This window comes from Globicephala melas, chromosome 10 (genome assembly GCF_963455315.2).
Source record: "Globicephala melas chromosome 10, mGloMel1.2, whole genome shotgun sequence".
In the NCBI taxonomy this organism is placed as follows: Eukaryota; Metazoa; Chordata; class Mammalia; order Artiodactyla; family Delphinidae; genus Globicephala; species Globicephala melas.
In genome coordinates, this window is record NC_083323.1 from 9,545,476 (window position 1) to 9,562,383 (window position 16,908).

The following is a 16,908-nucleotide window of genomic DNA, read 5'->3' on the forward strand; positions in this document are numbered from 1 at the left end:
GGTCCAGACTGGTTGTAAGTGTGTTGACTGTTCATCCTCGTGACTGCATGCTGATGGGGAGCTGCGGCTCACTGCCGCTGCCTCGCATCACGAGCATCGTATTGCATTTTGCTGGCCCGGAAAACTATCGAAATTCGAAGTACAGTTTATACGAAATGCGTATCACTTTTGTACCACCATAAAGTTGAAAAATTTTAAGTTGAACCGTCATAAGTCGGGGGGACTGTCTACAGATGTCTGGTATCCAGGGTGCAGGGTAAATGGTTGCTAATGATACTGGTCTAGGAATAAGCAAACTCAATTGCGCCTATTATCTGCACCTGAAGATTTACACCCTCATATAACATCCTTTTCCAATGTCTTCTGAATTAGTCTCTCCTATGATCGGGAAGGAAGGTTATGGGCTGGGGCTACAGATCATGCTTCTCTATCCATCCCCCGTGGAGCTGGCCCTGAGGGTGGCCTCCATTGGAGGCAGCCCCCCACCCAGCTCCCCTCTTTCAATGTGGGCCGGGAATCAGCAGGCTCCCACACTTCCGCTGTCTGATCCTAGACCAGTTTCTGAACCTCCTGGGCTTTGCTTCCTTATCTGCCAATAGGCACGCTGACTGAGAGGCCTTGCTCCACAGGGCTGAGCTGAGGAGGAAATGAGAGTGTGAGCAACATCCTGAGCCCCGTCCAGGTGGGAAACAGGTGTCCTGACCTTAGCAGCCATCCCTGGGCTAAAGCCTGGGGCTCTGTGTCCCCACCCTCAGCGGCTTCCCCCTTGACTTTGGAAGCTTGACTCCCTCTTACTGCGTTTGGCTGGCTCCCTCGCCCAGCCAGAGAAGCCCAGCTCACTCGAAGACACAGATTCCCACTCCAGGAAACCAGGCCCCCATCCCAACCACTCGGTCCCTGCCCGGTCCAGGCTAGTTCCAACACCCCGAAAGAGGAAGGCAGGGGAATCTGAGCAGAGAGACTGCTCTGTTCCAGACCAGCCTCTGCCAACGCCCAGGAGGCTGGAACGCTTCTTCTGCAACGGTGACCTTCCCCCACAACCTAAAAGTCCTGTCTTTGGATGGAGCACCGGAAGCTTAGAACCCAGCCTCCATTACTTACTTCTGCAAGAACTGATGTTTCTCTTCTCAGTCACTCTGGCCAGAGAGAGATCACAGAGCATCATTTAATTCAAAAGTAGGGCAGACGGGAAAGAAGCACAGAAACATAGCGCTGCCGCGGGGGGCGGCGCCTGCTGCTGAGGGGCTGGCGCCGGAGGGCGCTGCGGGTGGGTACAAGTATTCTCTGAAGGAGGGAGAGAGTGGCCTGAAGGGCAGAGGAGCGGGAGACCTTACCTGAGACCCCTAACAACAAGGCTCTGTACACCTGATGCCACACCACACACAACAGTGCGAGGGGATGATGCGACGAACTCCGTCCGATGAGCGTGAGCCTGGGCCACGGGCGTTTGTGCGTTAAGTAACTGGAGGACACCAAAGGCCTCCGTCACCCCAGACCTCCCTGAGGAGGCCTCGCTGTGCTGTGAAGCACAGGACTGGCCTGGAATCCACTACGCTGTCACCTTCCTACTGCCAACCTAAGGGGGCCAGTGCCTTTTGGGCCCATTATATGATACTCTCTCCCAGGACCTAATCCACTATTTGGTTAAAAATTCCCTCAGCCACATCCTCCTCTTCTGACGAAGGGTTTCCCCGTGTGCGCCTGACGGGTGGCTTTGGGGTCTTCATTTTCTCCGCCGGCTGACACTCTTCAGTTCATCCAGCTCCTTCTCCATTAAGTGGGATTCAGCAGTGGTCTCAGAGAGCTGGAAGCAGAGCAGCAAACCGTTATAAAGAAGGACGTTTCTGGGCTACATTTCAGGTTGGCAAGGCCAGCCCTGCGCGCTGGGAGAAGCCCCACGGCACTTCCCTTAACGCTGCCGGCAGCCTCCACGACGGGAAGCCCTTGGTAACTGGGCAGAAAGTAACCTCCTGATGACCCAGGGCCTCAAGCACTTGAAGAACATTTACCATCCATTCTATCAACATTTTTGATCACCTAGGGTTGCGTGGCACTCACTGCGCAAAGCATACCAGGTTTCAGGGGATGAAAAAGGCAAATATTGGCGATTTTAAGGTTAAAGGACTAAGGTCTAAGTTGCTTCTGAGTCGTGGCTCACATAAAAACGTTTAAAAAAGCATGCCACTTCCCGCATCAGAATCCTTCAGTGGTCTTTAGAGGAGAGGGTGGAAGACACTCCTGGCAGGGACGGAGAGACACAAACTCCAGAGGTCGGCTTACTGTGAAACAGAGGAGCCGCACTTCCTGAGCAAGACGCTATTCCAAGAGCTTTGCTTATATTATTAACTCACTAATGAGGTAGATCCTACTATCACGCCCATTTTATTGCTGAAGAGACTACGTTTCTTACAGATACAGAGCAGTTAAGTAACTTGCCTGAAGTCACACAGCCAGTGGTGGAGCTGGGCCAGGGACCTGGGCAGTTTAGCTCTAGACACCTGCTCTTAACCACTGCAGTGTGTGCTCTGCTGCCTCTCAACCAACCGTCACACACAGCCCTAGGCTCAAAAGGTTGTTGGGTTTTTAAAAGCCACAGGAAGCCGATGCCAACGCAGAGAGTGCCCGTCAGCAGGTCTGCGCGGGGCACTGACTAATGGCTGCGTGGTGCAGGACCTCACCCAGCCCGGAGCAGGCTGTCCTTCTTCCTGAATGCCTTCATCCCAGCCTCCATTCCCACCTTTATCTTTCCACAGTCAGCTCAAATATCCCTTCCCCTGCAACATCCTCCCGACTGGACAGAATGAATCTCTCTCTCCCACGTGCGGATACCAGGCCGTGGAAAGACTTTAATCACTGCCCTTACCATGAGGCACTGTCACTATGTTTACTGTCTATCTCCCCACTAGACTGGGAGCCCTGGAGGGTGGGGACTGTGTCTGATTTGGTTTTGTATCTTTGGATTCACAGCAATGTACCTGAGCAAACTGGCACTCAAGAGGTGTGGGCTGGCTGAAAGGACTCGCAGTGGACCTGCCTAAAGAAAGCCAAGGCTTCCCTCCCCACCACCCTCCTCACCATGTCCAGCAGGATGTCCACCTTCAGCCGCAAGAGATTGTTCTCTTCCTCCAGCTGCTGGTTCCGCCTCCGGAGGCGCTGGGCCTCCCTCCGGTCCACACCTCCACTAACCCCTGTCTCTGGTGGAAGGACACAGGCAGCAGTCACAAGGCGGGGGTTCCTTCCACCATCTTGCTGGGCAAAATGGTAGGAAATGCAGCCCACCTGCTATCCACTGGCCGTTTTCAAACTTCAGGCTCTGCCCGGCCAGGTTCATGGTGGGCGTTCCATAGTCAAGGCCCAGCTCCACCTCCCGGGTCGACCGATCCAACTGTGGGGGAGACGTGCATGTTGGCTTCAGGAGGCCGGAGCACAGGGGCTCGAGGCCCAGCACCTCTTCTGCTAACGGTGTGATCCCAACAACTCATTTCTTCTCTATAATCATCACCCAGCACATTTAGTAATTGTTTTTAAGTCAGAAAATTAAATAAGGTACCCCCAAAACTTTTAAACTGTAAGAGAGAAGAAACGTACAGCTTTATACCATAGATATTTTCTGGAAAAGCTATATATGCTGAAATTTGTAAACTGAATTATTTCGTATGTACAGGGCACTTAGCAGGTTAAGAAATCCTACTGTAAATTTTGAATAAAGTGAAAAATTCTTTTTAAATGTAATAAGCCCGAGCTATCATTTGTTTCTTGTGGAGCTACGTATGTCCTGGAAAAGGCATAAAATGCTAAGGCCCAAGGAGTAGTAGTAGCTGTTCTTTAATGTGTTTTTCAGTGTTTCTACAGCTCACTGAGCACCCACCCTGCACCAGGACTGGTACTGGATATACAGAAATGAATGCAACCCCTCTGCCCTCAAGGAGCTCAGAAACTGTCTTTGGAGCTGTGATATAGCCTTCTGAACGCTCTTAATGATAGCAAAACATCATCCTTTGAGAATAAATTTGATTCTTAGACATGAGTAAAACTGATTCCTGGACAAGTCTTGGGAGTCAAGTGAAGTCAAATTGGATAACATCATTTGGTCCCCAAAATGATAATGAGGACGACTACCTTTTAAGGTTCTTCAACAAGCTCTGACAATAATTCCCAAAAAGGAGTTTAAAAATGTTTTCAGCAATAACAATAATATGAATTAAAAGGATGCCCTCCCACGAGGATACCTCTGGAGGACCACACTTTCCATAAGAAACCAGGCTCGATGCTCCAGTCATGCTGCACACCAGGTCGAGCCCCATGCTGACACTCACATTATGCAGGTTGGAGAGAGACGCAGACTTCCGAGGGGGCGTCTTCTTCGGACTGAATGTACTCCCAAAGAGAGGCATCTTTGGCCTGATGAAGGAAAGGTCAATGCTGTCTTCTCCTAGGGTCAGAAAAAGTCAGGGATACAAAGAGTTGGGTCAGTGACCTTGCGCCCCGTCCCGGAATCATGAAAACACACATCTCATCACGTGGCCATTAACAATCCTGGGTAACAATCCTCAGCTCCCATGTGCTGAGTGCTCACTATGTGCTAGGCATAGTGCCAAAACCTTGGCAATATCTCAGGCCTCACAACCACTCTTTGTTTAGTTCCTCTTCCTATACCTATTTGACAGATGAGGTTTAGAAAGACTAAGGTCCTAAGTGTGAGTGAGTATTAGAATGCAGGTCTGTGTGGCTCTACAGTTCATGTGAACCACAGGCAAGTGCCTAACTGGCCTGTCTTAAGTTTTGTCACAAATTGGCATTACCAGATTTACACTCTAGGGCAAGGCATGTGATCCTACTTATTCCTGAACACTGGTAAGACTCACAGCTAGGGCAACAGCTTCTATATATACTCCATTTTCAAGAAATGAAGCCTTTCCTGGGACTTGCCTTTTTCCTTTTTTTTTTTTGCGGTACGCGGGCCTCTCACTGTCGTGGCCTCTCCCCTTGCGGGGCACAGGCTCTGGACGCGCAGGCTCAGCAGCCATGGCTCACGGGCCCAGCCGCTCCGCGGCATGTGGGATCTTTCCGGACCGGGGCACGAACCCATGTCCCCTGCATCGGCAGGCGGACTCCCAACCACTGCGCCACCAGGGAAGCCCCTTTTTGCTTTTTTATTGGTTTCTTTTTAAGTTTTTTTCATTTTTCTTAAAATTTTATTTATTTATTTTTGGCTGCATTGGGTCTTCGTTGCTGAGCGCGGGCTTTCTCTAGTTGCAGCGAGAGGGGACTACTCTTTGTTGTGGTGCACGGGCTTCTCATTGTAGTGGCTTCTCTTGTTGTGAAGGACAGGCTCTAGGTGCATGGGCTTCAGTAGCTGTGGCACAAGGGCTCAGCAGCTGTGGCTCACGGGCTCTAGAAAGCAGGCTCAGTAGTTGCGGTGCACGGGCTTAGTTGCTCTGCGGCATGTTAGGATCTTCCAGGACCAGGGCTTGAACCTGTGTCCCGTGCATTAGCAGGCAGATTCTTAACCACTGCGCCACCAGGGAAGTCCTATTGGTTCTTTTTTGATTAAAGAAGTTCTTAATTTTAATGGGATCTAACTTATCAAAATATTTTTTTAATGATTAGTGTTTTTGTGTCCTATTTAAGAAATTTTTGCCTAAGGTCACGATATTTTCATATATTAACTTTTGGAAATTTTCTTCTTGCAGCTTTCACATTTAGGACTATGACTCATCTGCAATTAACTTTTGTATGTGGTGTAGAGCAGGGTCATGGTTCATTTCTTCCCATGTATTACCCAATTTTAATGTGTAGCTTAAAAAGATTCCCTCGGGCTTCCCTGATGGCGCAGTGGTTGAGTGTCTGCCTGCCGATGCAGGGGACACGGGTTCATGCCCTGGTCCAGGAAGATCCCACGTGCCGTGGAGCGGCTGGGCCCGTGAGCCATGGACGCTAAGCCTGTGCGTCCGGAGCCTGTGCTCCACAGAGGGAGAGGCCACAACAGTGAGAGGCCCCTGTACTAAAAAAAAAAAAAAAAAAAAGATTCCCTCTAAAAAACTGTAGACTGATGATAACAATAATGAAAGCACAGGTGAGCAAAAAGAAAGAACCACAGCTCTCACTTTTCCTACTCTTAGGTATAAAAATCTTCCTTCACCACATTATGAGATAGAAATAGTAATGAGTTTATCATATCTGACAGGAAGTTGGCCAAAAAAAGAGGGAATTTCTCAAGACTATCTGAAAAAAGGTTTTATGTCAACTATCATTAAACGATAACTCAAAGTAGGAATTCATCACAATTAGCAAGACATATATTCAATGAGAAAATGAAGAAGAAATTCTGTGCTGTTTTCAGTGATGCAGAAATTAACATCACTAAAATTAATGATAAAAGTTTAGAAGCTTCTTTGGAAGCTTTACAATACATATATACACTGTACAGAAATATATGCATAAACGACTTATAAATAAATAAATAAGACATTTAGAGGTGTGTGCTCATGAGAGTTTTACCAGTGTGTGTTTCTGATTAAAAACAGTGGTAGAGGGCTTCCCTGGTGGCGCAGTGGTTGAGAGTCCGCCTGCCGACGCAGGGGACACAGGTTTGTGCCCCGTTCTGGGAAGATATCACATGCTGCGGAGCGGCTGGGCCCATGAGACATGGCCGCTGAGCCTGCGAGTCCGCAAAAAACAAACAAACAAAGAAAACAGTGGTAGAGAGCCCTGAACCAAGATGGCGGAGTAGAAAGACGTGCTCTCACTCCCTCTTGCAAGAACACCAGAATCACAACTAGCTGCTGGACAATCACTGACAGGAAGACACTAGAACTCACCAAAAAAGATATCCCACATCCAAAGATAAAGGAGAAGCCACAATGAGACGGTAGGAGGGGTGCAATCACAGTAAAATCAAATCCCATAACTGCTGCGTGGGTGACTCACAGACTGGAGAACACTTATACCACAGAAGTCCACCCGCTGGAGTGAAGGTTCTGAGCCCCACGTCAGGCTTCCCAACCTGGGGGTCTGGCAACGGGAGGAGGAATTCCTAGAGAATCAGACTTTGAAGGTTACTGGGATTTGAATGCAGGACTTCAACAGGACTGGGGGAAACAGAGACTCCACCCTTGGAGGGCACACACAAAGTAGTGTGCGCATCGGGACCCAGGGGAAGGAGCAGTGACCCCAGGGGAGACTGAAACAGACCTACCTGCTAGTGTTGGAGGGTCTCCTGCAGAGGCAGGGGTGGCTGTGGCTCACCGTGGGGACAAGGACAGTGGCAGCGGAAGTTCTGGGTAGTAATCCTTGGCGTGAGCCCTCCCAGAGTCCACCATTAGCCCCACCAAAGAGCCCAGGTAGGCTCCAGTGTTGGGTTGCCTCTGGCCAAACAATCAACAGGGAGGGAACCCAGTCCCACCCATCAGCAGTCAATTGGATTAAAGTTTTGCTGAGCTCTGCCCACCAGAGCAACAGTCAGCTCTACCCACCACCAGTCTCTCCCATCAGGAAACTTGCACAAGCCTCTTAGATAGCCTCATCCACCAGAGGGCAGACAGCAGAGGCAAGAACTACAGGCTTGCAGCCTGTGGAACAAAAAACATATTCACAGATAGACAGACAAGATGAAAAGACAGAGGACTATGTACCAGATGAAGGAACAAGATAAAACCCCAGAAAAACAACTAAATGAAGTGGAGATAGGCAACCTTCCAGAAAAAGAATTCAGAATAACGATAGTGAAGATGATCCAGGACCTCGGAAAAAGAATGGAGGCAAAGATGGAGAAGATGCAAGAAATGTTTAACAATGACCTAGAAGAATTAAAGAACAAACAAACAGAGATGAACAATACAATAACTGAAAGGAAAACTACACTAGAAGGAATCAATAGCAGAATAACTGAAGCAGAAGAACAGATAACATTCTGGAAGACAGAATGGTGGAATCCACTGCTGCGGAAGAGAATAAAAAAAAAAAGAATGAAAAGAAATGAAGACAGCCTAAGAGACCTCTGGGACAACACTAAATGCAACAACACTCATGTTATAGGGGTCCCAGAAGGAGAAGAGAGAGAGAAAGGACCAGAGAAAATATTTGAAGAGATTATAGTCGAAAACTTCCCTAACATGGGAAAGGAAAGAGCCACCCAAGTCCAGGAAGCGCAGAGAGTCCCATACAGGATAAACCCAAGGAGAAACACGCCAAAACACATAGTAATCAAACTGGCAAAAATTAAAGACAAAGAAAAACTTACTGAAAGCAGCAAGAGAAAAATGACAAATAACATACAAGGGAACTCCCATAAGGTTAACAGTTGACTTCTCAGCAGAAACTCTACAAGCCAGAAGGGAGTGGCATGATATACTTAAAGTGATGAAAGGGAAGAACCTACAGCAAAGATTACTCTACCGGGCAAGGATCTCAATCAGATTCCATGGAGAAATCAAAAGCTTTACAGACAAGCAGAAGCTAAGAGAATTCAGCACCACCAAACCAGCTCTACCACAAATGCTAAAGGAACTTCTCTAAGTGGGAAACACAAGAGAGGAAAAAGGACCTACAAAAACAAACCCAAAACAATTAAGAAAATGGTCATAGGAACATACATATCGATAATTACCTTAAACGTGAATGGATTAAATGCTCCAACCAAAAGACACAGGCTTGCTGAATGGATACAAAAACAAGACCCATCTATATGCTGTCTACAAGAGACCCACTTCAGACCTAGGGACACATACAGACTGAAAGTGAGGGGATGGAAAAAGATATCCCATGCAAATGGAAATCAGAAGAAAGCTGGAGTAGCAATACTCATATCAGATAAAATAGACTTTAAAATAAAGAATGTTACAAGAGACAAGGAAGGACACTACATAATGATCAAGGGATCGATCCAAGAAGAAGATAAAACAATTATAAATACATATGCACCCAACATAGGAGCACCTCAATACATAAGGCAACTGCTAACAGCTATAAAAGAGGAAATTGACAGTAACACAATAATAGTGGGGGACTTTAACACCTCACTTACCCCAATGGACAGATCATCCAAAATGAAAATAAATAAGGAAACAGAAGCTTTAAATGACACAATAGACCAGTTAGATGTAATTGATATTTATATGATATTCCATATAAAAATAGCAGATTACACTTTCTTCTCAAATGCACACGGAACATTCTCCAGGATAGATCACATCTTGGGTCACAAATCAAGCCTCAGTAAATTTAAGAAAATTGAAATCATATCAAGCATCTTTTCTGACCACAACGCTATGAGATTAGAAATGAATTACAGGGAAAAAACGTAAAAACACAAATACATGGAGGCTAAACAATACGTTACTAAATAACCAAGAGATCACTGAAGAAATCAAAAAGGAAATCAAAAAATGCCTAGAGACAAATGACAATGAAACCATGCCAATCCAAAACCTATGGGATGCAGCAAAAGCAGTTCTAAGAGGGAAGTTTATAGCTATACAAGCCTACCTCAAGAAACAAGAAAAAAGTCAAATAAACAATCTAACCTTACACCTAAAGGAACTAAAGAAGAACAAAAAAAACCCAAAGTTAGCAGAAGGAAAGAAACCATAAAGATCAGAGCAGAAATAAATGAAATAGAAACAAAGAAAACAATAGCAAAGATCAATAAAACTAAAAGCTGTTTCTTTGAGAAGATAAGCAAAGTTGATAAACCATTAGCCAGACTCATCAAGAAAAACAGGGAGAGGACTCAAATCAATAGAATTAGAAATGAAAAAGGAGAAGTTACAACAGACACCACAGAAATACAAAGCACCCTAAGAGACTACTATAAGCAACTCTATGCCAATAAAATGGACCATCTGGAAGAAATGGACAAATTCTTAGAAAGGTATAACCTTCCAAGACTGAACCAGGAAGAAATAGAAAATATGAACAGACCAATCACAAGTAATGAAATTGAAACTGTGTTTAAAAATCTTTCAACGAACAAAAGTCCAGGACCAGATGGCTTCACAGGTGAATTCTAGCAAACATTTAGAGAAGAGCTAACACCCATCCTTCTCAAACTCTTTCAGAAAACTGCAGAGGAAGGAACACTCCCAAACTCATTCTATGAGGCCACCATCACCCTGATACCAAAACCAGACAAAGATGTCACAAAAAAAGAAAACTACACGCCAATATCACTGATGAACACAGATGCAAAAATCCTCAACAAAATACTAGCAAACAGAATCCAACAACACATTAAAACGATCATACACCATGATCAAGTGGGATTTATCCCAGGAATGCAAGCGTTCTTCAATATACGCAAATCAATCAATGTGATACACCATGTTAACAAACTGAAGAATAAAACCCATATGATCATCTCAACAGATGCAGAAAAAGCTTTTGACAAAATTCAACAACCACTTATGAAAAAAACTCTCCAGAAAGTGGGCATAGAGGGAACCTACCTCAATATAATAAAGGCCATCTATGACAAACCCACAGCAAACATCATTCTCAATGGTGAAAAACTGAAAGCATTTCCTCTAAGATCAGGAAGGAGACAAGGATGTCCACTGTCACCACTATTATTCAACATAGTTTTGGAAGTCCTAGCCACGGCAATCAGAGAAGAAAAAGAAATAAAAGGAATACAAACTGGAAAAGAAGAAGTAAAACTGGCACTGTTTGTAGAGAACATGATACTATGCATAGAGAATCCTAAAGATGCCACCAGAAAACTACTAGAGCTAATCAATGAATTTGGTAAAGTTGCAGTTTACAAAATTAATGCACAGAAATCTCTTGCATTCCTATATACACTAATGATGAAAAATCTGAAAGAGAAATTAAGGAAACACTCCCATTACCACTGCAACAACAAGAATAAAATACCTAGGAATAAACCTACCTAGGGAGACAAAAGAGCTGTATGCAGAAAACTACGAGACACTGATGAAAGAAATTAAAGATGATACCAACAGATGGAGAGATATACCACGTTCTTGAATTGGAAGAATCAATATTGTGAAAATGACTATACCACCCAAAGCAATCTACAGATTCAGTGCAATCCCTATCAAATTACCAATGGCATTTTTTATGGAACTCGAACAAAAAAATCTTAAAATTTGTATGGAGACACAAAAGACCCCGAATAGCCAAAGCACTCTTGAGGAAAAAAAACGGAGCTGGAGGAATCAGACTCCCTGACTTCAGACTATACTACAAAGCTACACTAATCAAGACAATATGGTACTGGCACAAAAACAGAAACATAGCTCAATAGAACAAGATAGAAAGCCCAGAGATAACCCCACACACGTATGGTCAACTAATCTATGACAAAGGAGGCAAGGATATACAATGGAGAAAAGACAGTGTCTTCAATAAGTGGTGCTGGGAAAACTAGACAGCTATATGTAAAAGAATGAAATTAGAACACTCCCTAACATCATACACAAAAATAAACTCAAAATGGATTAGAGACCTAAATGTTAAGACCGGACACTATAACACTCTTAGAGGAAAACGTAGGAAGAATACTCTTTGACATAAATCACAGCAAGATCTTATTTGATCCACATCCTAGAGTAATGGAAATAAAAACAAAAATAAACAAATGGGACCTAATGAAACTTCAAAGCTTTTGCACAGCAAAGGAGACCATAAACAAGACAAAAAGACAACCCTCAGAATGGGAGGAAATATTTGCAAACAAATCAACACAGGATTAATCTCCAAAATATATAACAGCTCATGCAGCTCAATATTAAAGAAACAAACAACCCAATCCAAAAATGGGCAGAAGACCTAAATAGACAATTCTCCAAAGAAGACATACAGATGGCCAAGAAGCACATGAAAATCTGCTCAACATCACTAATTATTAGAGAAATGCAAATCAAAACTACAATGAGGGTATCACCTCACAGCAGTTAGAATGGGCATCATCAGAAAATCTACAAACAACAAATGCTGGAGAGGGTGTGGAGAAAAGGGAACCCTCTTGCACTGTTGGTGGGAATGTAAATTGATACAGCCACTATGGAGAACAGTATGGAGGTTCCTTAAAAAACTAAAAATAGAATTACGATATGATCCAGTGATCCCACTACTGGGCATATACCCAGAGAAAACCATAATTCAAAAAGACACACGCAGTCCAATGTTCATTGCAGCACTATTTACAATAGCCAGGTCATGAAAGCAACCTAAATGCCCATCAAGAGACAAATGGATAAAGAAGATGTGGTACATATATACAATGGAATATTACTCAGCCATAAAAAGGAACAAAATTAGGTCATTTTTTGAGACATGGATTGATCTAGAGGCTGTCATACAGAGTGAAGTAAGTCAGAGAGAGAAAAACAAATATCGTATATTAACACATATATCTGGAACCTAGAAAAATGGTACAGATGAACTGGTTTGCAGGGCAGAAATTGAGACACAGATGTAGAGAATAAATGTATGGACACCAAGGGAGGAAAGTGGCGGGGGTGGTGGTGGTGGTGTGATGAATTGGCCGATTGGGATTGACATGTATACACTGATGTGTATAAAACTGATGACTAATAAGAACCTGCTGTATAAAAAAAATAAATTAAATAAAATTCAAAAAAAAAAAAAAACCAACAACAAATAGCGGTAGGCCCACAACCTGGAAGATGGCATTTGACACTTTAGGACTTGGACAAACCAGAATCATTCCAGCTTGGTGGTGGACAGGACATCACTGAGGACTAAGATGATGAGGGAATTTGAAGCTATGCTATCATATCATCCAAAACACAGTGGAAGCCCCTGGCATTGCTTCTGCTGGAGAAAAGAAAAAGGGTGGAAGAAGGAAGACAATTAACCTTATGTCTACAGAGAGCGGAACAGGAATGAAATGGGAATATCCAGGAAGAAAGATTTTTAACTCAAAAAAGAAAAGGTCACAACAAAAACTAACTAATATCACTTCCTGCTTATCCACTAGGGTTTGGACACAATGCTAGGCACACTTCATATATTTCTTTTATTCCCTGTAGTAACCCCATAAGGTAATTTTCCTGTCCATATCAGAGATGAGAAAACTAGGGCTCAGAGAAGTTATCCAATTTTCCCAAGGTCCACAGTCATGGTCAGCTGGCTAAAGATGTATACCAAATTATCCTTGTATTAATAACTTGTGGGGGAGACTTCCCTGGTGGCACACTGGTTAAGAATCCTCCTGCCAGTGCAGGGCACATGGGTTCGATCCCTGGTCCAGGAAGATCCCACATGCCGCGCAGCAACGAAGCCCATGCACCACAACTACTGAGCCTGCACTCTACAGCCCACGAGCCACAACTACTGAGCCCGCGTGCTGCAACTACTGAAGCCCGTGTGCCTACAGCCCATGCTCCGCAACAAGAGAGGCCACCACAATGAGAAGCCCACGCACCACAACAAAGAGTAGCCTCCACTTGCCGCAACAAGAGAAAGCACACGCGCAGCAATGAAGACCCAATGCAGCGATAAATAAATAAATAAATGTATTAAATAAATAAATAAAATTTAAAAATAAAAAAAATTTTAAAAATTCAAAAAATTTTTTTAAATTAAAAATTTTTTAATTAAAAAAATCAAAAGAAAAATTTAAAAAACCTTGTGGGGTACATCATAAAAGGAAGCATTTTCATCCATCACATTGGCAAAATTTAAGAGCTCAATAATATCCAATGCTGGTGAGGGTATGGAGAAAAAGATACTTTCATTTACTCTTCGTGGAAACATAAGATGCTATCATTTTTTCAATTAGGCAAAAGCTAGCAAAGTTTTTCATGTGCCCACGCTTCTAAAAACTCTCCTCCAGAAAGAATTGGACATGTTCACGCAAATGTTCTCTATTGTTGATAACAGCGAAAAATAAGAAACAATTCAAAATGCCTACTAATGGTTGGTGTAGCCAAATATATCGTGGCACATTCTTATAAGGGAGTCCTAGACGTCAAGTAAAGACAGAGAGACAGCTGTACATGGACCACTCTAACATTAAGAAAGCAAGCGAGGGACTTCCCTGGTGGTGCAGTGGTTAATAATCTGCTTGCCAATGCAGGGGATATGGGTTCGAGCCCTGTTCCGGGAAGATCCCACATGCCGCAGAGCAACTAAGCCCGTGCACCACAACTGCTGAGGCTGCGCTCCAGAGCCCAAGAGCCACAACTACTGAGCCCACATGCCTAGAGCCTATGCTCCGCAACAAGAGAAGCCACGAGAAGTGGCTTGAGAAGTCCAAAGAGAAGTCCGCGCACCGCAGCAAAGAGTAGCCTCTGCTCTCTGCAACCAGAGAAAGCCTGCCCACAGCAACGAAGACCAAACGCAGCCAAAAGTTAATTAATTAATTAATTTTTTAAAAAAAAGCAAGCGACAGAACAATGTGTATACTATAATCTCACATAAGACAAAAAGAAAATAAAAAGTGAGCATATAGGTCGCTAAATAAAAAAGATTTGGAGGGATAAACTGCACACAGTGGTTAAATCTGGGAAAGGAAGTAGGATGGCTGACTCAACTGAATTTGCCATTTTTAAAAACTTTTAATTTTAATTCTAATTTTTTTTGGCCGAGTCGCTCAGCTTGCAGGATCTTAACTCCCCAGCTAGGGATGGAACCTGGGCCCCTGGCAGTGAGAGCACCGAGTCCTAACCACTGGACCACCAGGGAATTCCCTGAATTTGCCATTTTAAAGGTAAAAAAAAAGCCAAATAGTGGCAATTTCATGTTACAATATAAAGTTATATTAAAGAAATATATTTCTGGATTTACTGAATTATTACAATGATAATAATATATCCATATATTACTTATGAAAAAACAAATGAACAAAAAAACCAAATAAAAAGCAGTCCCTGCCCCTCCAAGATCTGGAGACCAATTGAAGAAGGAAAAATAAGCCAAGTTGTTCTTGCAAAGCCCACAGTGGTGCTAAGAGCACTAAGCCTGAGCATATCACCTGGACACAACAGACCAAGTTCTAGGCCTGGCTCTGCCCCTCAGTTGCCGGCTAAACCCCGGCCAAGTTACTTTATTCCTCCAGGTTTTAACAGGGCACTTCACGCATGACCTCACTAATTCTCACAACACTTAAGCCAAGCACCGTCACCAATATATTACAGATGAGGAAAAGGAAGGGTCTGGACTAGCTTTTAAGTCAGATCCACTCATCCACAAACAGCTCTGGCTGAGATCCTGGGATCCTAGAACATTAGTATGGACCAAGAGGTCCCAGCTGTACCCTTGGCCCAAGGAAGCCTTCTTTCCAGTGGAACTCCCTGGAGAGAAAGGGCTCAGCACAAAGGAGAGCTTCTAGGTTCCAACCATTGCTCTGCTTCTCAACCCCAGTGGGACCCTGCAACTTACCTTCCCTGGGCCCCAGGCATAACAATAGTACCCACTCACAGACTGTTTTTTGTGCTTTAGTGTTTTAAAAAAACTGTCGCACTTGATGCTCACAAACAACCCTGGCAGAAGTAGATCAAGTAGTTTGTTCCTGTCTACAGATCAGAAAACTGAGGCTTAGAGAAGTTAAGTAACTTGTTCCCAGTCACGCCGTGGGAAGGTGGTGGAATTGGGCTTCAAATAAGGTCTACTCGTCTGCGCTGATGATAATAATCACTTCAACACTGTGCAACGCTTTACAGTTTGCAATGGGCGATAAAATACATTATCTTATTTTAATCTAACAAGAAGGTGAGGAAGCAGTCTCTGGCTTTCATCGGATTCTCGAAGAGTTCAGAGCCAACCAAGTATAAACCACGCAGGTACACGCCCACCCAGGGCTGTAAACTAACGGTAGCGAACAAACGTTCGTTCGCAAGCTCTCGTTAATCACCTTCACAGCTGACTTATGAGAGGAACTACCACCCCAATTTACAAAGGAGGAAACACACTTGGATAAAGGAGGTGACGGGCCTGCGGTAAACCCGGCCCCCGCCCCCTGCTCCGCGCCCTCCGGCTGCCCCAGCTGCGGAGAGGCCCTGGGTCCCCTGGGGAACGCCCGGGGATCCCAACCCTCCTCAGGCCCTCGGGCGACGCCGGGCTCGGAGACGTACCTGACGTGCCCCAGAAGCTGAGGTTCCAAGAGAACCCCCCGACCTCCCGCTAGGTACCCAGCAGAGGCCACGTCCCCCGCCGCGACCTCGACCGCCAGCGCCTCCAGTCCGCGGGCCGCGCGCACGCGCACACGCAGCCCCGCCGGGCTCTACCACCGAGGGAGGTGGGGGTACCCGACACGGCACGATCCCCAGCGCGAGCCTACGCAAAGCACCAGAAACTCTTGAGGACTACCCCCGATATATTTAATAGAATCCACAAAGGCAGTGTCTTCTGGAGTCACTTCCATGCCCCGTGCTACAGGCTAGAACGAGGAACCACACTCACCCTCCCCACAAACCCCTGGGTCTGGTCTCCCCCGCCTACAGGGGCCGTCGCCGTGGTAACGGCGTCTCGGGATAAGGTGGAGGCTCGCCACGCCTCCGTTGTCGTGGGAAAGGTGCGAGTGGTGGCTGCGGCCCGCGTTGCCTGGAGAACGTCAGGACTTACAAACGCAGAATGGGCCTCTCCCCGACGTCCCTCCTCCTCTTCCTCCTCCCAGACCACAAAACAAAGCGCACCCCTTCCTGGTGGATGTGGGGACAACGGGTGTCGGGTGTCCCATCCAGAACTTTACAGGGTCCCCAGAGGGAGCCGTGGCGGAATAGGCCCCGAGTTCGTCGGATTCCGCCTATGTCTTCAGGTAAGATGAACAGACAGACAGTGACCCTGCCTGCCAGCCTCCCCACGCCGGGCCTCTCATCGGCTTTGACGGGCTGGGGAACCTGAGGTCAGGGGCCGCTTCAGGGTCGCACAGTGAGCAAGAGCAGAGAGCTACTCGAGAATCAACTCCAGATCTCCTAAAAT

At 45.3% G+C, this 16,908-nt stretch overlaps 1 protein-coding gene across 3 annotated transcripts; it reads right to left on the bottom strand.

Annotated features, from left to right (window-relative positions):
* Positions 1–1,147: 1,147 nt before the first annotated feature.
* Positions 1,148–16,188, bottom strand: CBY1 (chibby 1, beta catenin antagonist). Of its 3 annotated transcripts, XM_060307038.2 has the most exons (6): positions 16,062–16,175; positions 6,502–6,661; positions 4,317–4,432; positions 3,280–3,385; positions 3,076–3,194; positions 1,148–1,804 (listed from the first exon to the last, which is right to left on the bottom strand). In XM_060307038.2, the coding sequence occupies exons 3-6, from the start codon at positions 4,392–4,394 to the stop codon at positions 1,724–1,726; spliced, it is 384 nt and encodes a 127-aa protein (XP_060163021.1). In that variant the 5' UTR covers positions 4,395–4,432; positions 6,502–6,661; positions 16,062–16,175; the 3' UTR covers positions 1,148–1,723. The 3 variants fall into 3 exon arrangements, with proteins under 3 accessions (XP_060163021.1, XP_030711819.1, XP_060163020.1); XM_030855959.2 differs by lacking the exon at positions 6,502–6,661 and having other exon boundaries at positions 16,062–16,188; XM_060307037.2 differs by lacking the exons at positions 6,502–6,661; positions 16,062–16,175 and adding an exon at positions 6,822–8,919.
* Positions 16,189–16,908: the final 720 nt, after the last annotated feature.

Bases quoted from the DNA above. Each gene is read 5' to 3' on its own strand.
- CBY1 (XM_060307037.2), bottom strand. The intron at 3,386-4,316 runs GTGAGTGTCAGC...TCTCCCCCACAG, and splicing joins CTCTCTCCAACCTGCATAAT to TTGGATCGGTCGACCCGGGA. The intron at 3,195-3,279 runs GTGGGCTGCATT...TCCTTCCACCAG, and splicing joins AAACGGCCAGTGGATAGCAG to AGACAGGGGTTAGTGGAGGT.